The 21751-nt window shown below is 42.7% G+C and overlaps 3 protein-coding genes across 6 annotated transcripts; 1 reads left to right on the top strand and 2 right to left on the bottom strand.

Annotated features, from left to right (window-relative positions):
• LOC8071630 (chaperone protein dnaJ 6) lies at positions 2964–6399 on the bottom strand. The gene is made up of 8 exons (XM_002451672.2): positions 6102–6399; positions 4738–4836; positions 4558–4659; positions 4417–4476; positions 4070–4176; positions 3869–3951; positions 3611–3701; positions 2964–3506 (listed from the first exon to the last, which is right to left on the bottom strand). Exons 1-8 carry the CDS (start codon positions 6216–6218, stop codon positions 3308–3310), a joined length of 858 nt encoding a protein of 285 aa, XP_002451717.1. The 5' UTR covers positions 6219–6399; the 3' UTR covers positions 2964–3307.
• Positions 10715–12473, top strand: LOC110434904 (zinc finger A20 and AN1 domain-containing stress-associated protein 4). Of its 3 annotated transcripts, none has more exons than XM_021459825.1 (2): positions 10715–10870; positions 11589–12473. In XM_021459825.1, exon 2 carries the CDS (start codon positions 11602–11604, stop codon positions 12115–12117), a length of 516 nt encoding a protein of 171 aa, XP_021315500.1. In that variant the 5' UTR covers positions 10715–10870; positions 11589–11601; the 3' UTR covers positions 12118–12473. The 3 variants fall into 3 exon arrangements, with proteins under 3 accessions (XP_021315500.1, XP_021315499.1, XP_021315501.1); XM_021459824.1 differs by having other exon boundaries at positions 10719–10864; XM_021459826.1 differs by having other exon boundaries at positions 10789–11083.
• Positions 13724–18766, bottom strand: LOC8082894. 2 transcript variants are annotated; one of them, XM_021459820.1, is made up of 13 exons: positions 18584–18766; positions 17745–18459; positions 17441–17643; positions 17150–17347; positions 16987–17058; positions 16489–16584; positions 16099–16178; positions 15933–16008; positions 15649–15859; positions 15226–15419; positions 15042–15147; positions 14867–14956; positions 13724–14653 (listed from the first exon to the last, which is right to left on the bottom strand). In XM_021459820.1, the coding sequence occupies exons 2-13, from the start codon at positions 18346–18348 to the stop codon at positions 13917–13919; spliced, it is 2667 nt and encodes an 888-aa protein (XP_021315495.1). In that variant the 5' UTR covers positions 18349–18459; positions 18584–18766; the 3' UTR covers positions 13724–13916. The 2 variants fall into 2 exon arrangements, with proteins under 2 accessions (XP_021315495.1, XP_002451716.1); XM_002451671.2 differs by having other exon boundaries at positions 17745–18766.

Here is a 21751-nt window from a genome sequence, read left to right as displayed (position 1 = left end):
AAATTTACAAAATTTTTGGAGAACTAAACAAGGCCGCATCTGATCTTTTGTCTCACAGACTCACTGTGCTCACAGTCTCCATCAACTGCTGCTAAACAGCAGAACGTACGTTTGTTTACCTGTTTTATAACCAATCATGTCGAGTATAGGAGTATGTAGTCGATTGGTCCACATTACAGTTTCTACACCAACACCAGTACGTATAAAAAAATATGAATTTCACCTTTTTATTAAAAATATGATAATTTTGGTAAGAAATATTATTTTTTTAAAAAAAAATAAATATATAACATATATTTTTATCACATAAAAAATACAATCATATTTGCTCGGTCTTGTTTAATCAAAATCGTCGGTTCTACTATTGAGGGCATCAGACGGTCCGGTGCAAAACCAGCTAGACATGGGAATTTTAAAGGAACACCGAATGGATCCACTGCAAGACCAGCTAGACATGGGAAATTTAAAAGGGCCCGCTGGACTTGTCCGGTATGGCCACCGGACGTGGCATCATACCATTTCTACCATAGGGGGTTGCAAAGCAAAGGTTTAGGCCACGTTCATTTGATCAGAATTCTAGGAGATCCGGTTCTATTCCGGCCTAGGAAGACTGTAAAAAGCGAAGCCAATTTTCGTTCTAGCCTATCATCTTATCCACGGAAAACGCGTCAACCTATCGCTTCGGGGGTTTTAATTCCATGTCAGGCCAAAACAAACACATATTTTCATTCACATCCGAATTAAAAAAAAGGCTACGGCAATCCGTCGAGAACGGACTTGGGAACGGCCCAATCTGGCCTAAACCAACGAGGCCTTAGGGCACGTACAACGCCAGGGCTCCTATAGGACCATATAAAGGAAAAAACGAAACATGCAGCTTAATCTACAAATGCAAAAATCATGCTGCAGACACTTAGCGTATCAAAATAAACTGAATAGCTCTCAAGGAATTACGCAAGCAGCAGTCGAAGCGCCGCCGCTTCATAGAGCGGTGATGCCGTCCACAAGCGCCCCAAGTTGTCCAGTGCTCCACGGTGGCAGAAAAACAGAATAACGGCCAATAAGCGTCGAGCGTTGTACAGGCCCTTAGAACCTGTTTAGATTGGAGATGAAAATTTTTTGGATGTCACATCGGATATGTCGGAAGGATGTCGGGAGGGATTTTTAGAAACTAATAAAAAAACAAATTACATAGCTCGTCAGGAAACTGCAAGACAAATTTATTAAGCATAATTAATCTATCATTAGCACATGTGGGTTACTGTAGCACTTAAGGCTAATCATGGAGTAACTAGGCTTAAAAGATTCGTCTCGTGATTTTCAACCAAACTGTGTAATTAGTTTATTTTTTTAATCTACATTTAATGTTTCATGCATGTGTCGAAAGATTCGATGGGATGGATGAAAAATTTTTAGGTGGGAAACTAGACAGGCCTTTGTCAGCTGACGCTTACCCGAGCAGCCGAGCTCTTAGGTGTGCACCGGACAACATCATCGGATGTTTGACCTGACAGAGAGGAGAGAGCAATGGCTAGTTTACTAGACAACACGGTTATTTCTCGTTTCATATTTTTGTTAATACCTTTATTGCTATATACTTTATTTTTATTATATATTTTTTCTAGCCTGGAAACAACTTGAGAAAGGGAAAAGTAACTTTTAATTGTTACTTCGAAAGCTATATGCATTAACTAAATTGGTTGATTTTAGTCATTAAACATGAGAGTTTAAATATAAAATAATTCATGAAAGTAAACCTGGGATACATACCGATTTCAACAGCCACATTGTTGATTTTTACTCTATCAATGATTTGCCTATTCCTGTTGTTAAGGAGCACATTTTTCATAGTGACCACAATGCAGCCATTGCCTATTATGTATGGAAAAAATCAACATAGCCTTTTTTCGAGAACCTTTTAGACGTTCTGTTTATGTGTTCTGATGATACCCAAAAACTTTCAAATGTTAAGATAAAAAATAACTAATTGTACAATTTGCATGAAAACTACAAGATGAATCTTTTAAGCCTAATTAGTCCATGATTAGACATAATTGCTACAATAACACATATACTAATGACAAATTAATTAGACTTAATAATCCATCTCACAGTTTCCAAACAAGTTATGTATTAGTTTTCAAACATCCCTTCCAATATCCCATAAAATATCCAATGTGACAGTCAAAAACTTTTTAACCACAAACTAAACAAAACCTAACGTGTGTTTGGTTGGAGAGCGGGGCGAGCCGGGTCGGAGCGAACTCATTCTTGTGGCTGTTTGGTTGGAGGATGGGAGGGTTAGGTTGGCTCCAGAGTGGAATATTCCTCTCAGATGCGAGTTGGACTCGTCCGTCAAAATCTGGCGGACGGAGCCGCTCCATTCGGGTTGACTCCCACCAAACACTAACCGTGTGTTTGGTTGGGGGTTGAGTGGGTTGGGTTGGATCCAACCCAGTTTTGGGGGACGGAGTCAACCCCTCCAGTGTTTGGTTGCACTTCTGCTTCTGGGGACGGAGCCAATCCGTTTCAGTGTTTGGTTAAAAGATTGGGGACATAGCGGCTCCATTCAGTGTTTGGATGAAGAAATTCAATGTTTGGTGGGAGCCAACCCGGCTGGAGCGGCTCCGTCCGCCAGATTTTGACGGACGGGTCCAACCCGCATCCTGGAGCCAACCCAACCCTCCTATCCTCCAACCAAACGGCCACGAGAATGGGTTCGCTCCGACCCGGCTCGCCCCGCTCTCCAACCAAACACACGGTAAATTCCTTCAACCAAACACTGAACGGAGCCACTCTGTCTCCAATTCTTCGACCAAACACTAAAATGACACTAAAATGGGTTGGCTCCATCCCCAAAAACAGAAGTGCAACCAAACACTGGACGGGTTGGCTCCGTCCCCAAAAACTGGGTTGGATCCAACCCAACCCACCCAACCCCCAACCAAACACACGGTAAGAGATTATGTAAATTTTTTCCTGTTATGTATCCATGGCGAATCAATAAACTCAAACTGGCTAATAAGGAGCCTTCTAAGTGGGACCAGCTTCTCGAAGGCAGCTCACTTCAGAATAAACATTACATTACAATCTACTAGTACTTGCCAGATGCTACGAAATTGAAGTTCAGGTAAAGCTTCCCTCTCGGCATACAACCTACTGTATTGTCCCAGAGGACAAGGGATATGATACACAACCTGACACGCTCAAACTGGCTCAGACCCATCACTTGCATGCTGGTAAAATCACATCACACCTAAAGCTTCAGACGATGTTCAGCGTATGGCATTGAAGGCTGGCAGCAGCATCACTTGCGCCTCTTGGCCCTTTTGCTCTCAAGCCTCTGTCGCGCCCGCTCAAACTCCTCTTCCGTGGGCTCCGAGCTGCTTGCCTTGGAGTCGCACTTGGACATGATGTTCGAAAGGATGGAATTGAACTGGTTTTTCCGCTCAGCCCTGCGCTGTGAGATGGCCAGGATCAGATCATTCTCACTATTCTTCTTCTTCCTGCCATGGGTTCAGAACAACAATTAGTTGCAAACAAGCAAATGGTAGCAAAATGTAACACCAAGGGAAACAAATGACAGGTGAGTGGGGGGCCAAAAACTTACTTCACTCTCCTCTCTAACGGATTTGTTGGTGGCTCCATCTCTGAGATCTTTTTAGCCCATTTCTCATACGCCTTAGTTGACTTCAGCTCACCTGGTATTGAAAGGAATGGCAAGTGCTTTCAGAAACAGATATTTCAGTGAACAGGTTCAGTAGACAACTAAACATGCATATCCAGGGCACTTAGCTTGCACTATTGTATGAATGAAACTGAGTCAAATCTTTTCAAACAACAGCAGTAACTGCAACCATGTGTTTACCTTCAGCAATTGCCTCATCAATTATATCCTTGAAGCGGTGGGAGTCAAGCTTTGGTTCTGAGCAAATCATTGAGCAGAAAAGCCTGGATAGAAGGGAACAATGTCAATCTAGAAATTAAAACAAGCCTGGTGGGCCAGTTTACAACTTTCAGGATAAAGGTTTGATCAAAAATAAAGGAAATTAAAATTCAAATGAATCACCTGTTCATGTTGCCCTTATATTTTGTGTAGAGCTCCTTCAAATCCTTTTTCTCAGAATCTGACCCTCTGTATTTAGCTTCAAATTCTTCAATGTCAGCCTCGGTGACCTGGGAATAAAATTTAAAATAAACTGAGTACTTTTATATATAACAATATACTGCCTCTGTCCCTAAAATAATGTCATTCTGACTATACACCTGATCAAGAGCCAGAATGACATTCTTTTAGAGACAGCCACGAAGGTAGTATTGTGCTACAGCAGGGTTTTTCCTACTGTATTTCCCTAAAAATATCATTGTAAATTAATAGACAACATTAGCCTGCAATTGACAGAGAAGCAAACATACCTTCTTGTACATTGTTCTGAAGTACTCCTGAAGATTGTCTGCAGCTGCTCCCACCAGTGCCTAAGATGAAAAAGAAGGATTCAGAAAAATATTGCTTGAATCTGAAAGGTAGAACTGGAGTGCTATAAATAAGGTGCGCACGTCATCATCAGTGATGCCAGTCTCATCATATAAAGCTCTTTTCTCTGCATCACCAAGAATGGATATAACCTTCTGCAGCTGCTGAAACTTCTCATTGGCTTCCTGGTAGCACATAACATTTGAGATACATTGCACTAAATGACTGTAGAAAAACATTAATGCTTTAGGTTGAGATCCTACCTCATCCCCAGGATTCTTATCTGGGTGGAGGCGCAACGCCAATTTGTGATATGCCTTCTTTATTTCTTGTTGTGAAGCAGTCTTCTCAACTCCCAGGATCTTCAAATGATGAAACAAAAATAAACAAGACATTAAATTACTAAACTGTGATCACGAAAGAGAACCTGAAAGTGATTCATGACAACAAGTTTAGAACAGTTCAGACTTTTGCCTCATCTGCAGTTATTTACATGACCTGTTTGCGAGTACACCTTAAACAAGGAAACGAAAGAATTTCCAGCAATTAAGAGTTGTTCCAGACTTTTCCATAACTATATTTAACACTATCATATTCTTTTAACCAGACTTCCAATGCTTAGTTTCATTAAGTGCAATCAAAGTAGGGAGCAACGATTCACTACAGTTCTGCAGTTACAGCATAGGCCAAAGAAAAACTGGAATGACTGCCACGTGACTTAGCTTTAAAGAATACAGCAAAGATGGAACCAAAAAAATCACAGTGCTGCCAAGAACGGTAGTCTATAATAAACATAAAATGGTAATCATCACTGATTCACTGAATCAGGATTGGAATATAGTCATCAAATAGCACATCAATCTGTACACATTTAGGCATATAATCATTTAACAATTCTGAAACTTCTTGTAGCAACTGTTGAGTAAATGAACAAATAAACCAGGACATATTCCTTCCCCATAGCAGGATACCAGATGCAGGTCCAGGACAATCATGCTACGAAACAGTCAACCAAGGCATGACAAAAGTGATAGTATGCAAACTAAAATTCAGTGATCAAACGTATTAATTCTCTTCTAACACTCCTGCAACTCCTCTAGACATGAATGTGACTTGTAAACTGTAATCATTCAGTGACTTCGCTGAACCCAGAATGATTGAGCATTCATTTCAATTTAGCAGTCACAATTGTAGGATTCATTCATTTCAATTTAGCAAACACAATTATACGATTCGATTCATTCACATGTCGAAATGGCATCCCGACAGAATCAGGAGACGTATGTGTATCAAGTGTGCAACCAATTGCACATGAGAAAATGAAATAAAGGTAGAAGCAAGCATATCAACATTTTGCAATTCGCAAACCCTACTGTCCACCACAAGCAGATCCGAAAGACATCATTCACCAAATTCACTAGCAATCATAACCCAAACACTAACACCAAACAAAAATAATCCGGAGCCATCTAACCGGACAAGCAAAAGGGGCAATCGGTCGCCCTCGAACCCCACACCTCCCGCCTGCACACGATTCGAGCACCGCACCCACCCCAACTCAGCACGCGACCTTCCGCCTCGCACTTTGGCCGAGAACCCAGATAGGATTTCGGGGGAGGCGCCTTACCTCGTAGAGGCTCTTGCCCGCAGTGGCGGCAGGAGCGGCGGCGGCGGCCCTCTCATCCTCGCTGCCGTCGGCGTCGGCGTCGCGCGAAACCCTAGCCTTGCGACCCTTGCGGCCCATTTGAAGGGAAGCGGTGGTGGACTGGAGACGGTGGTGGTGGGGATTGGGGACTGAGAAAGAGGATCGAAGGTGTGGGGCAATTGGGATTTATACAGGGGAGAGCGGCGGGAGCGCGCGGAAAAATTTCCCGCCCTTTTGAGTGCGCGCGCCGGAAGGAATTTGGCGGCGTCTGCGTCTCGTCGAATCGCCATGGACGGGACGGGGGAGTTGGTTTGCCGGTATTTTCCAAATTTACTTTTTGACAAAATACATCGTAAATACAGTGTACTGTATACCTCTCCATCGTCCTAAGATATACCTACACTACAGCTCGGGTGAAGAAATTGACAAAATAAAAAAAAGGTTAGTATCAGTATCTATATTTTTAAACATTTTTATTATAAAAAACATTTCATTCAACCGTTTTAAATTTTAAGTTATTTGGATTTTTTTTCTATGTATATCTTTTATAACATCTACTATAGGTTATGAATCTAAAAAAGTCTGAATAATTTATAATTTAGAATAGAAAAGGTATTGTGTATAAAGTACTAGTTTTTTATATATCTATTTAAACTAAAAAAGTTGAATCTTTGAGAAACAATATATGTACTTATTTTGGAAGTGGAGTACTTGTTTTAGCTTCTAAAGTCACATCACAACTCTGTGTTCTGCTTTTTGAAAATTCTTAGAGGTCATTTGGATCCTTTTATTTTGAAGAAATTATAGAATCTACTTAATAGATTAGGCTATCTGACTTGAATTTTGATGTTCCACAACTTTTCCAAGTTCACATATAAGTCTATCTCAAATTTATAGGGTGAGAGAAAGATATTTATTCTAAGATCATTGTGCTATGTTTCTACTCTCCAACGTATATCATATTCTTCAACTCTTTTTCTTGTAATAAAAATACAACATATAAGTATCTTTCTTGTACGACTAACAATAATATATAAATATAGTAATCAACATATAATCATATTAGCTTAATTAATCTTTGCTAAGATATAATTACTATAATGAATTCAATTCCAAGATCCAAACATGGCGAGTTTTTGTTTTGATTGAGTTTTGAGATCGTTTCTCATCTGATATGACATATGCATCGGTTAGACTTGGGTCACATTTGAATAGGTTGAAGATTGTGGGTTTTTTTATTAAAAAAATGTGTATCCTGATTCTTAAAACTCATCAATGAAAGTCTTAAATTATCATAATCCACCTCACATTAGATAATCTAGATTTTAGAAAGTATTGAACAAAAATCCAATTGTGCTGCACTAAGGAGAACTAAGCTCGTTAAACACGTCTTGAAGGAAAGCTCGTTAAACACCTCTTGAAGGAGGAGGAGGAGCCAGGAAACACCATATAGATGGCCTCTTGCAACATAGATGGCTTATAGGGGTTGGTTGGGGGGGTGGTGTTACAAAATCAAAGTGGCATATAGGGAGGTTTTATATGCATTTCTCCCATGTCAAAAGTGAGAGGATGTTTAAGTAGAAGATGACTTGTCTTGCAAACCTACTTTTCCCATCTAGACGGCAGAAATAAGCTTGGTCGCATGAAGCGACATTGGATGAATAAGTCACACCCCATCCATAGTGTCCCCTGATCCTTTTTAAGAAAAAATAGTAACAACATTGTATTGGATAACAAAGTAACTCATTTTGCAGATGACATGTAAAAACTAGAGTTATATAACTTCCTTGGGTCTTGTGGAGCAAAGAAACTGTGAAAGTTTCCACTCTTGGGATCTTCACAGAGATAATATATGAACTTGGGGCATAGATGATAGGTAGCAATATCGATAAATGAAATGAAAGAGCGTCATAAAGTAAATTAGAACTTGGAAATAATTTGGTTAACAGAAGAAATATCTATGTTTCTCTCATTGCTCTCATAACTAGCTAGAAATTATTATATTAATAATTAAACAAGATAACCCTATATATGTCTATATTTTTTAAAAGCCAGTATTAAAGTTGATAATTTTTAAACCGACATTAAGATATAACGATAACACCATATATTTTTATAAACACTTGTAATAAAGTCCTTTGTATTTAAATCCTGACTTGCACCCTGCAAAAATTCCACAAACTCAATGATCAATACCTTGGGAATCTCATTTTAAAAAAGGCCTCTACGTAAGGCCTGGTTCAGTTCGCGAAAATTTTTGAAGTTTACTACTGTAGCACTTTTCGTTTGTTGGTAGCAAATATTGTCCAATCATAAACTAACTAGAGTCGAAAGATTTGTCGCACGATTTTTAGGCAAACTGTGTAATTAGTTTTTGTTTTCGTTTATATTTAATGCTTCATATATGTACCGCAAGATTCGATGCGATGAGAAATCTTGAAAAAAAATTAGGAACTAAACAAGGCCTAGGTACAGTAGCATCAAGCGTGTTCCATTTCCTATGCACCTGTCTATGGATTTGTTTGACAGGGTTCGTCTCTAGCTCTGGCTCAAGGGTCGTCTCCAACTCTAGCTCGGAGTTTTTTTCCGACTCTAGAGGAGCTCTGCTAAATATTTTTCTAAAAACTATTTTTAAATAAAAATTAGACATTCTAGAACCGTTTTAGCGGCCACGCGATAAATTGTGACTTCTTCAAAATATCGCGAGGAGCCAGACGCACGCGTAGGCCGGCCCAAGAAGCGTCAGCGGACCGAATCCCTCTGCAACCGGCTGCCTACCATCACCATCTGCTGCCCTATCGCTTTCACATGGCAATACGTGTCGATGCATTAGCTTATCTCAACGCCTCTTGCATAAGTGCCCTCTTATTATCTAGAAACTACTCCCTCCGTCTCAGCATAAACATCTCGTTCAAAGAGTAGTTAATTTTTTAAAAAGTTTTTATAAATATATGAAAAACTATTTATGATACATAATAAGAAATAGGAATTAACAGTAGAATATATTCATAATAAACATATGTTTTATATATAAATATGGATACTTTTATTTATAATTCTACTTTATTTTTTGAAAAAAAACTCATTCAGATATAAGAGCAACTCCAGCAGAGCCTGTACTCAAGCCCCAATAGCTAAATATGGTACCCAGGCTAAAAACATTACTCCAGCAGGGCCCATACTCCAGACCCCATATTTGGTTGGGCACCCATATTTCTCCTCTCCTCCAGACTTCATTCCTGTTGGCCCAACAGGACAGCCCCTATCCTCCATCGCGTGTCCTAGCCCCAGCGCATGCTTCCTCTCTCTCTTTCTTTGCATGTGCATGACACCATACGGTAACCGGCTCGATGCTTTAATTGTGTCCCTAGTCCAAAGGAAGAAAAATAAGTAGAAGAAAAATATAATGACGAGTGGATCCCTTCTGTCATTCTCTCTGGAATATGTTGGGGGGCCCAATTTTGGGTGCTACTGTTGGAGTTAAAGCAAAAAAGTTGAGCCCCAAGAAGTAGGAGGAGCACCCAAATTAAAAGTAGAGATCTAGTTTTGGAGGCTACTGCTGGAGTTGCTCTAAGATGTACATTCTTTTTATATATGATGGCAGCACCTAATAGCATATTTGGTTATAAAGATGTGAACATCTGTGGAAGCGGAATCCCATAAATGGTGAGACTTTTTTAGGGTGACATCCACCGGATTGAGGAAAGAGATCTATTTTTTATATTCTTATAGAAAATGGTTCATAGACAAAAGAAGAGCTCCCCTTTCTCTACTTTTTTCTCAATTAAGAAAAATCCCTCTCTCAACATCTCAAATAAAAGGGAGAGCAACTCCCATTCTATCATGTTGGTGAGCAGATCACCACGTCGTTCCTCTAGGCACACCAAGGTTCCATGCGAATGAGGCCCAGTCTCAATGAGGTTTTATTAGAGTTTCATAAACATTAAATATGTTGATATGACACCGTATTAATAAAGAGAGGTGATAAGAGTTTTTTTAAAAATACTGTACTACTTCCAAAATATAGATATACTATAAACAGAACCATAAAACTTGCACTGAGGATGACCTGAGCAAGCGTCATGCCACCCTTCTGGCCAGACGAGCTCCCAGTCAAACCCATAGTAAGATACTCCATCAATTTTAAATTATAAGTTATTTTTATTTTTTAAGATACATAGCTTTGACTACACGTAAATATAAATTGTATGAAAAATTAGAATGACTTATAATTTAAAATCGAAAAATCAATGATTATTTAAATTTCTATACAGTTGCTAAATTTTGCCTCACAAAAAATAGGGGAAACAACCAATTACTCCCCATAAGCAACCAGTTTCATACCATTTAATAATAAAGAAAAAAAAGGACACCACGCAAAAAAGGACACCACGCTCCTTCTTCCCCATCAAGAAAGAAAAAAAAAGGAGAAGCCATTATTCCAATATAAACCAGCAATCAGCAGGGACCTCCCTGAAAATCCACAGCCGCATCCATCCTATCCGTCCATCAGTCCTCCCTACCGCGATCGGACGGCGCCCACCCCACCTCGCCCAGACCATTCCACGCCACCAACCGCAAATAATTCGAAACGCCAGGGGCAGGCAAGTAACTTCCCGTCGGCTCCACCTTTTTTATCTGGCTCCCCCACCTTCCCTGGCCCGACGACGCCCCCATTTCGAAGCTCCTCCTCGCGATTCCAATCCACGCACGCCTCCTCCGCCTCCGCGTCCGCCTCGCGCAGGGTTAGGGTCTGCTCTGCTCCCCCATCTCGTGCTTGTTTTTTCCTGTTGGATTTGGTAGAGAAGGCTTGATCTATGGCTCTCGGGGCCCGATTCGGCGTCGCCTGATCGATTCGTGCGGTTTTCTTTGAGCGGGGTGGGGGAAGGGGTTGTGGTGGTGTTGATTCGTCGGATACGGGGATTTCGCGGGCTGGGAATTGTCAAGGAGACGGGAGCTCGCAGGTTCGTGGGTTGATTTGGCCTTTCGGTTGGTGGTTTCTCTTGTTCTCTTGGGGTGGGGAAATGAAAACGCGTTTTTCCTTCTTATTTATTTTTTATTTTTTTTGTTAAAAAGCTGTATAAAGGTTGTTTGTCACTTTGTCATGATTTGATTTGTCGGTCCATTTTGCCTGATTTTTCAAAAGTTTATAGCGCTGTTAATAGCTAGTGATTTAAGTGCTCTATTATGGTGGAAATCGTGTGTATGTAGTTGTAAGCGGTGGATTTGTTAAATTATGCGGCAGATTTGGTGCACGCTGTTGTCGATTTACATCCTTGGGGATTTTTTTGGTATGTTTTTGTAGAGATTCGAATTTGATATATTACTCTGATTCGTTTCAAAAGTTGGTTTGAGCTGTATTTGCGCAGCATATTTTGCGATAGTGACTTATCTTCCTAAAAATTAGGATCTTGTTTCGCCCACCACGATTGATGTTTCCTAAGGTGGCATTGATTGTTTAATGTGCAGCTTATAGTCAGTGATGGAACACAAGGAGGCGGGTTGCCAGCAGCCGGAGGGCCCAATCCTATGCATCAATAACTGCGGTTTCTTTGGCAGCGCTGCCACCATGAACATGTGCTCCAAGTGCCACAAGGAGATGATAATGAAGCAGGAGCAGGCCCAGCTGGCTGCCTCCTCCATTGATAGCATTGTCAATGGTGGTGATGGTGGGAAAGGGCCTGTAATTGCCGCAACTGTAGATGCGGCAGTTCCTCAAGTTGAGGAGAAGACTATTGTTGTGCAGCCTATGCATGTAGCTGAAACCAGCGAGGCTGCTGCTGTAATCCCCAAGGCCAAGGAAGGCCCAAACAGGTGTGCAACCTGTAGGAAGCGTGTTGGGTTGACAGGATTTAACTGCCGATGCGGGAACATGTACTGTTCGGTGCACCGCTACTCCGACAAACATGACTGCCAGTTCGACTATCGAACTGCAGCTAGGGACGCGATTGCCAAGGCCAATCCTGTGGTGAAGGCGGAGAAGCTTGACAAGATCTGAGGCGGGCATTGGGGAGCGAGGTGGTTGCAATCTGCAAGAATTCATCATGCATCTTTGCTGCTTTATCATTGAACTTCCCATTCTTGTCTGCTGTCACATCCTCTGAGGTTCAATACTGTGATGCACACAGCATCCTGGCAGCTGCAAGAATTCGTCCCCAGTCGAGTCCAAAATGGTTTGCGTGTTGGCTATGTCGTGTAAGCTTATTCAGTTATTCATGGTGGTTTCGGTCGGTATTGTGGCATTCCCATTTAGGTAGCTCTGTAATGTACTATTGTCTCATGCATGTTAAATTCCAATCAGTAATAGTAATCAGCAATTGTCTGCCATATTTCCTACAAGTATATTTTCTGGTTCTATTTTTTGCGTGATATTCCAGCTGACTTCACATTCAGTCAACTGCTTTGCATTCAATTGTTGTGCTCTTGTTATTTCATTCAGAGGACCAGAAGCCGAAAGGGGGTCATGGTGGTTACCTGGCCAGTGCTGTACTATACACTTAATGTTTATGTTCAAGTAATTGGCCATATGTGAAGCTTTTGACCAATCAACTGATCTTGCTATTTGTTCTTTGAGGATGCAACCTGCTAGCATTTATTCAGCTGCTTCAGCGGATGTAGATTCAAGGGTGCAATGAACTAGGATTCTTGTTGATAAACAATGCACTTCAAAATCATGTTTGTTCCATAGTTGTGATTTTGTATCAGGACGATGCATCTTGGTCGTTGGGTATACTGAATCTGCATTCCATACAGTCTACACAAGCGCAATTTCATGGTGAATGTTCACACTCTAGGCGACTTGAATTCTCAAGCAAGGCTGCAAAGGGACATTTCATATTCTGCAATCTCCTAGCGTGTACAATGGGAACATGCAACTGGCCTTTCCACATGTGATTGGAACACGCGTAATTTGTTTTGTATGATTGTCACCTGCAAAGAATTGGAACTAGTCTAAACAGCTTGATTTTTGTATGATTGTCACTTGCAAAGAAGATAATGATTTGTACGAAATAATATTCTTGTGCTGGGTATGAAATATTTTCCTCCCTCAATTTGTGGGTGGGTCTCTTTAGACATGATGGGAACATTGAGCAACTCTTCTGCCGGGTGTTCAGCTGCGATGATATAAAGAATGCAAGCAATGATAGAGAAGTCTGATCGCCGTGAGATTCCTTCGTTGTTTATGGGAGAATGGATAGGATCTCAGCTTTGTCGTCCTCCCGTCTCTGTAGCTGTAGACGTATTTTATGGACCTAGCTGTTGTTAACTGCTCCGTTCAGTATACTATAGAACTGCCTGACGAAAACAGTTGCAATGCTCGGTCTCAACCAGTGAACCAGGGGTTATCTAGATGCAAATCAGACACAGAAATGGCATTTTTTTTTACCCTGCCACTAGTCAGATAGCAGCCAGGATTCAGGATAGACAATGGAGCACTGCAGGATGAAACATTTTAGCAGCACCTTCAGTAACCAAGAGTTAAAATACTGAATGTGAACCAAAGCACCTTCAGTTACTCATCAATGGCGTAGTCATCAGCAAAAATAACTCTTACTAAAAACAAAATTTCCACGTTATCACAAATAACTTCCTTACTCAAATGGTAGAAGAAGCGGGGTATGAATTGCTTGGTATTGCATAATAAGTGATTTCACATAAGTGAATATATGCGAGGAATACACATGAAACAACTCATTTACTCTTTCATTGGCTGTTCTAAGCTACAGTGTATGAGAAGAAAAAGGTCGCCCATTATTTATTCTGTATTATTTCTACTGCAAGTGTAAGTTTCAGGACTCAGGCCCCGATGTTGAAATAAACCGTGTAGAATTCGTCCCTCAAACTGTACAATGGCTCAAGGAGGAAGTTCCTGGTCATCCCCTTAGCAACGAAGCTGATTGGGTGGTACTGCCTTAATGGATCAGTTTGTGAAAAGCTCGCCGCTTGCTCGAGTATCCCACCAATGCTCTCAAGGGAACTCTTGCAGCTGACTTGAATCTTCGTCCCCGCAGAATAATTCGTGCCTGTCACCAGGAAGCATCCTGGTCTGGTCCCAAGCTCAAGGGAAACTGAGTTAGGATTCCCATCAAGCCCGGGCACTAGGTTGAAGAGGCAATCTGTGCTCTTCTGTGCAGATAGAGTGAGGTTATTGGTGATCACTGTTCCTGGCAAGTCAAATGGTTCGATCAGAATCGATGCTCCCTTTGCAATTGTTCGGTAGATGTCATGCAGCTCTGTTGAGTCCTGAGGATGTGCCCTGAATGTTGCATGGATGGCAGTGTCAGTGCCATCAACTTCAGGTCGCTCTTGCATTGTCAGGGTCCCATTTGCGCTTGAGAGGACAAATGTTTTCCCATTTGATACTTGACTGAAGGTTACCAGCTGTGAGTTGTGCGCTGGAGGGACAGCGGTGATCCAATCTGAAATTGCACTGCCATTGCCAGCTTTTGCATCCCAGTCACCGGTGGATAGGCCAGCAAGAACAAATGGTCCAAACAGGACTGCTTGAAGAGATGCATACTCCGGTCTGTCATCTGAAGGGATAGCTAGCAGTTAATATTCAGTTCAAGATTCTCGGTATACAAAAATCTCAATATTAGCACACATGGGAGCAAAATCTGTTACTTCTACTAGCGTCCTATATGTATTTTATTACAACCACTGGTTATCATGATGAAATATAATATATGAGATAAGTTAACCAATTCATCCTTCAATCTTGGATTGGGTGAAACTTCATGAGTTACCTTTAATTGCTTCAGTCCTCAACCTGATGGGAAAGCGTAGTGCTAAGTGATCATCTGAGTTCCACTGCTTGGTGATTGATAGGAAAGATCCTGCCCACATAATAAGATCAGGTAATGAGGTGGCCTTAGAAGATCAAATGTAATTTGAATGTTAGACACAACATAATGATTTTACCTGGAGATATCGACCCCAAATCTTTGTCATTTAAAGTTGCTCCTGCACCGTCAGCAAATGTCCATGATGGAATTCTAACATTCAATTTGGCAGTCTGACCTTTTGTCTGAACAAATAGAAAACAAATGTAGTGACTGCAGATATTTTTTCTGAATTTAACGTATAAAGAATTGAAAATAATTACCTTTGCAGAAATGGAGAGTGAAATTTGAAGATACTGGTCAGAAGAGCTGAGGGTGTTGACTTTCTGAGTAACAATAAGCCCTGCTGCTTTCCAGTCGTATGTACTTGGTATGTACTGAATGATATTGAGTGCAGGCAAATCTTCTTTCTCCTCAAAGTAAATAGAATCACCAAGTTTTGAAAAGGATTCTATACCTGCAGATGGGAATCATAATATTTTGAAACAAACAATAAGCTCAAAAATAATTGCAACCCCAATTTTTACAGACGCAAAGCAAAGAGGTAAAAATGAAGGGGCTAGACACTGCCTTCAGCTTATGGAATCAAAATAAGAGGAACAGTTGGCTGAAATCAAGCACGGAAATTAGTGTGGAATGATCACATCAAGTCAGCACAGATAGATGTTGGTGATTTTTTATATTACCTGTCCCATAACAACACCAGAATGAATCGTACTTTGTTCCCCAACTATGATAACTCACAGCCTTAGAGTGTCCAGGGGCCTGTGGTAGCATGTAAATCATCACACCAGGATCTGTCCCCCTTTGAATGCTCAAAACACCATTTATCAATGCCCTTTCGTAGTAATCTGCATATGCTATTTCCTTTGTCCATCTGAATAGGTTGCGAGAAATCTGCACATAGGCTGCATATGACACATATCTAAACAAGGGCATATATGTATTAGGTGGTTTGATGATTGTCAACCTTAAGCATGTTGTAGGTGGTGCAAGATTCCTCATTCTCAGTACTCAGAGTCCCAGCTAAATGCTTTGGATCGGTCCTGAAAACCAGTTAAGAGCATAAGTGCTTTCTGAAACGTAGTTGTGTATATACTATGGACATCAGTAAATCAGGCACCTAGAAGCTATACCAGAATTCACCAGCAGATGTGCCACCAGTTGCATAGCTATGGGAAGAATTTATTGTATCCATAAAGAATGATGCAATTTGCTGTTTCAAAATGAGGCTTATGGTCAGCTTCACCCAAATGGCACAGACCCAATGAGAAAAAGAAGACAAGTTGGTACTTCTTCAGATGCAGAGTCGTAGACATGCAAAAGTTTACTAATAGCAGCAAGTGATGCATATCTTTGATTTTTCTTAAGCTAACAAGTATACTTCTAAGGGAAGAAAGTAAAATAGTCCACCTGTTCCCCCTTATGAAAAGTGACTGGCATCATAATCAAAACTGATAAGAACATTAACTGTCTGTGAAAATGGAATACTCAAACTCTAGTAATAAGATATAATTGAATTTTACCTTGTAAAGAGGATCTCCAGTAACTTCATACCTCATTTGCGCACCGATGACAACTGGAATGTGTGTGTTGGAATGGAAGCCGGAAATACTGTCAGCCTGAAATGAAACACATACACACACAAAGGCTGTTCAGTCAAATGAAAATCCTTCAAGAGGAACAGTAGTTTTAATCCATTGATAAAGCCCAGTACTATTGCGTTCAAAAAATATAAAAAATAAAGCCCAGTACTAGGAACCCAGGTTCAGTTTCCATGATAATAGCAGCTGGGTGGTGGCATAATTAAAAATGTGCTTGATGTACATGTAGTACTGTAGTGGTCACCAGGTGATAAAAGGATTAGATTGAAGTTAGCAATCACAGGTCTTAACATAGTTAAAGATGAAAACTGGTTAAGTTCTATTTTAGACATTTATTGTAAATTAGACATAAATAATCCATATCTATCACCAAATAGCTGAAGATTCACAATTAGGAAACCAGATCAGTGTTCAGCATACCTGAACTGCAAGCAGCCCAAGAAAGCATGGCTTATCGAAGAGATGAGCTAGTGTCAAATGCTTCAGATCATTCTGGCCAATTAATAGAAAGGAAGAGTATGAGCTAGACATAACTGTATTAACCTATGCTACAATTCTAAGTTTGTAACAAATAGCAAATCACCGTTATCGTGTAGAGCTGATAGAGCACATCATTCATCCCACCAGTCTCCTCATTGAGAGATTCCCAGTGCCTCTCAATGCTATATTTCTGTATGACATTCTTCACACGGTCACTGAAATAATTAGCCATGTTTACCACCATGTCAAGAGCCTTGGAATTCCCAGCCACTGTGTACTGATCAAGAAGGCCTTGCATAATCTGCAAACCAGAAATTAGACTCACTCAACCGGTGACAACATTTACATATTAATCAAGAAGTCGAAACGGAAACAGCCTTTGACAAGTTTTCACCTTGTGGATTGTGTAGTAAGGAGCCCAGACAGGCTTGATGGCCTCAACCCTATCGAAGAACTCCGTCGGGAAGGCCGACAGGTACCCTGTGCCCATCTTCTTCTGGCAATCGGAGAGCGCGTCGATGACCGATGACATTTTTGCATTCAGAGTATCATTGTGTGTGCTAGCCCACATCTTTGCAGTAGCACTCAGGTAATGCCCTGAGAAGAACAACAGCAAGACACTGACATTCAGTCTAGCTGCGCAGCTGTTCTGGACAAATGCTCCAAAATTGAAGCCAAACTGAGATCCGGCAGCGTACCAACAAAGTGTCCCCGGAGCTCGACGTCAGGGCCCTCCCACCCGCCATAGGGAGTCCCCGGCGCCGTCAGGCCGGCCTGCTTGCGGAAGCTCCAGACGAGGCGGTCGACGTCCAGGAGGAGCAGGTACTCCAGGTTGGTCTGCTGGGCTCGCCAGTACAGGCTGCCCGGCTCCAGCCGCACGTCGTGCAGGGACGCATCGGAGAGGAACGTCCCCGCCGCAACCCCGGGCCGGCGCGGCGCGCCGCCGGCGGTGGCTCCCCGGAGCTTGCGGTAGAGCATGAGCCAGTCGAACGCCTCCTCGCGCCGCAGCGCTCGCCGCGGCATGAGCGACATCCAGGTGGACTCGTCGGTCGGGGTGAGGTGCTGCTCGTGCCCGTGGTCGTGGTCGTGGCCGTGGCGGTGAACGACGGGCTGGAGCGCCGTCGCCGGTGGCCCCCGCTGCAGCTGCGCCGCCGCGCGCTCCGTGTGCGACGAGGTCAATCCCGGGAACGCGTTCGTGCACGATTTCCCTTCCGCGCCGCGGAAGGCGGCGGCGGCGGCGGCGGTCAGCAGCACCACGATCCCCACGGCCGTCGCTGCCGGCACGCTCGGCGCTCGCGCCATGACCCCCTTTCTTGCAAGAACCGCTCAGTACCCAGTACCACCACCCACTCCTCAGTCGATGCACACCCACCGCATTAGCGAAAGCCTCCAACACCCCCAGACCTTTAATACCTGATGACAGGCGCGAAGAGGAGAAGCATCAAGAAATGGCGACAACGCATCAAACGACCGTCGAGTCAGCCAAGGATTGCCCGGAAAGCCATTGGCAAGACAGCCAAAGATTGGAGAAGACGACCTTTTTTCCTCTCCTCGCAAGCTGATAGTGATAGATGAAGTGGACCGACTACGGACTACCAAGTACTGAACAACTGACACTTGTGCCGGGTAATTTTTTCCCCCCCTCATCGGGGAGAGCGGACGGATTTATAGGGGATTCTTGGACCCCCAAGAGCGGCAAGCCGAATGCGGAGTGCGGATGCCCATCATCAGGGGTCCTCCTCCTCAATCTGGCTGCCCGTTCCAATCCATCATTGGCTTGGCCACCGCTCGACGCTTGTTTGCTTGCACGCCACCGCCGCGACGCCGACGGCGACGGCGGCGAGTGGCGCGTCCGCGTCACGTCGCACGCCACACAGGCCTTCCCTCTCCCTCTTCCGGTTGCTCCTCTACTCGGCGAGGTGGCGAGCGAGCGAGCGATCCTACACTGACGAAGTATAACGATGGCCACTTGCCGGGGGCTCGCAACGGAAGCCGCGGGAGAGCGGATGCGTCAGGCTACAACCAACCTGGGCCGGCCGTTCTGTTCTGTGCATGGAATGATGGATGGAATCGTGGATCACCAGAATGACCTGAGCTGAACCCAGAGGCCACTTGCGGCAAGGCAAGGTCGTGCGCCGCCGATCGCCGTCTTTCTGATCTCGGCACGCTGCTGCCGTTTGCAGGACATGGCATGGCATGGCATGTCCATCCATTTGCCGGCTCTGGTTCGCTTTGCTTGCTGGACATGCATGGCATCTAACCGATCCTGTTTCCCCGTTTTCCTTATCTGTTGGATGCATGGCATCTCTGACTGATCCTGTTTCCCCGTTTTCCTTATCTGCTGGATGTTCAGAGGCAGGTGCATCCATCTATGCACGCATTCCTCAGATTGATCGACGACACTAGGAATGCACTGACCGATTGTCGTGTGCCACCGTTACAGTGTGCACGATGTTACTCACATTCAGAAAGATTAGACCGTGGCAGCTTGTACCTACTCTGGTTTGCCAATCTGAAGACTGACAAATAGATCGGTCATGGTTAAAAGGGGAGTCTGGTTTGAGAAACCATTCTATTCTATATGAGGTGATGTTTATTATGATGATGAGTATATCTCCTAGCATTATTTTGTTTGTGGCGTGTGGTTATTATCCGATATGATGGAGAAAATATTGTCGTGGAATGATCAATATGATACACTAGGGGCGAAGCTATAGTGTGACTAGGGGGTGTCCCTAAAATTTCAAAAGACAATTATAATGATCAAATTTTTACTATATATGTACCCTTCTATGACAAAAGTCTATACACTCATAAGCAAAGTTCACCATTTTTAATATCCTCTACCTTCGCTACTGCCATGCATTAGGCTAGCTCCGTAGGCCTATTAGATGTGTTTCCTTGGATCGGGAAGAGGTGACCGTGATGTTGATAAAGCAATCAAGTAGCAAACCCCTCATAAGAATTATTTGTGTAGACAGATATTCAATGAGAAGAAAGAAAGCTACACAACTAATATATAGCGGTTGAAAAAAAGAAAAAAAAGGATTGATCATCATGATTCTAGAATCTCAATTTATAGTAAACATTGGTTGATAGAGATAAGAATACGTCTCCTGACATCCTCTGCCGAAGGAAATACTCATGCTTGTAACGTCATGTGGCTGGAGCGAACCATACATATCCCTGAAGTTGTCTCTAAGCTGTGGCAGAACCATACATATCCAGGAGAACCATACATGACTTTTGCTCTGTATTTAGATATATATTAACGATTTATAATCTTCAATCTAAAAAAACGACTTATAATCTTGACTAGAGAGTACTAAATATTAGCTTATGACGAACAAAATAGTACAACTAGTAATGGCTCAACTTTTTTTATCATACAAACCAAAATAAAAACAAAAAGTGAGAAAATGATGGACTATAACAATTCATCGTACCAAGGCCATGTGGATAAATGTTTCTGTTAAAGTTAAAGAACCATCACGTTGCACAGACCCTCCTGCATCATTTTTGTATAAAATGCCTATTTGAATAGTGGTCATCCACGAGGGAGGGAGAGGGCGAGACATAAGTCCATATAGTTATTATTAAAATTATTAAAGTTTCATTAAGTTAATGACTTCTTTACGCATGACGGTAAAGAAGTCTAGACACGTGCACACTTCCTTCATCACTCACCTGCACGTCCATGTTGGTTTCTCTCTCTCTACTTGCACGCCCTCTCTCTCTCTCTCTCCGGTGACCGGCGAGCTCCTCCCGGTGGTGTCCTCTCTCGCTCACACCCCACCGCCTCCTCATGCCCGTGCTCGCGCCCCACCCGCGTTGAGCTCGCTGGCTATGGCGGATCCGCTGAGGTAGGCCTCCTCCTCCTCCTCCTTCTTCTTCTTATCCTCCTCCTCCTCCTCTTCCTCCTCCTCCTCCTCCTCCTCCACATTAGGGTTTCAGCAAGCTTTCCCTCTCTTCTTCCCAAATTATAGTGTCCTTAGAAGGAAAGGCGATTTGGGGAGGAAGACCGCCCATGCGGTGGGGATGTCGCGCGTGCAGTTTAGAGGCCCTGGCGACGTGGAGGCGTCCGGGCCAAGTAGAGGGGCAGGGGCACCATGGCCAAGGTAGTGACGGTAGGGGCGAGGGAAGGGGAAGAAGGTGGCGCCGCCGGTGAGCTAGTGTTTCGCTGGAGCTCCAAGGCCATGGCCATGGCCGCGAAGCTGTGGCGAAACCCTAGCTTGCCACCACAGGGCGGCGGGCGGCGGTGGGGCGACCTTGTTTAGTTCCTTGCTAAAAAGTTTACACAGCCATCAAATGTTTGAACATGCATAGAGTATTAAATATATACTAAAAACTAACTAATTACACAGATTACGACTACTTTGCGAGATAAATCTTTAAGTCTAATTAGTCTATAATTTTGACAATAGAGTGTTATGCTAACACATGTACTAATGATGGATTAACTAGGCTTAATAAATTCGTCTTGCGGTTTATTAACAGATTCTGTATTTTTTATAATTTATTTATTTTTTATTTAGATCCCATGCAACAACCCTATATGACAACTGATATGACGCCCCAAAACACCTTAAACTAAACGAGGCCGGGTACGTTAACCCGTCCAGTTATTTAGGAGGTATTTAGTTCCCTTCTATCCAAAAAAAGGTTTTGGTATATTATTTCGTATAATGGAACTAAACACTATGTA

Source organism: Sorghum bicolor, chromosome 4, assembly GCF_000003195.3.
Source record: "Sorghum bicolor cultivar BTx623 chromosome 4, Sorghum_bicolor_NCBIv3, whole genome shotgun sequence".
In the NCBI taxonomy this organism is placed as follows: Eukaryota; Viridiplantae; Streptophyta; class Magnoliopsida; order Poales; family Poaceae; genus Sorghum; species Sorghum bicolor.
This window is presented reverse-complemented; position numbering and strand designations above follow the sequence as displayed.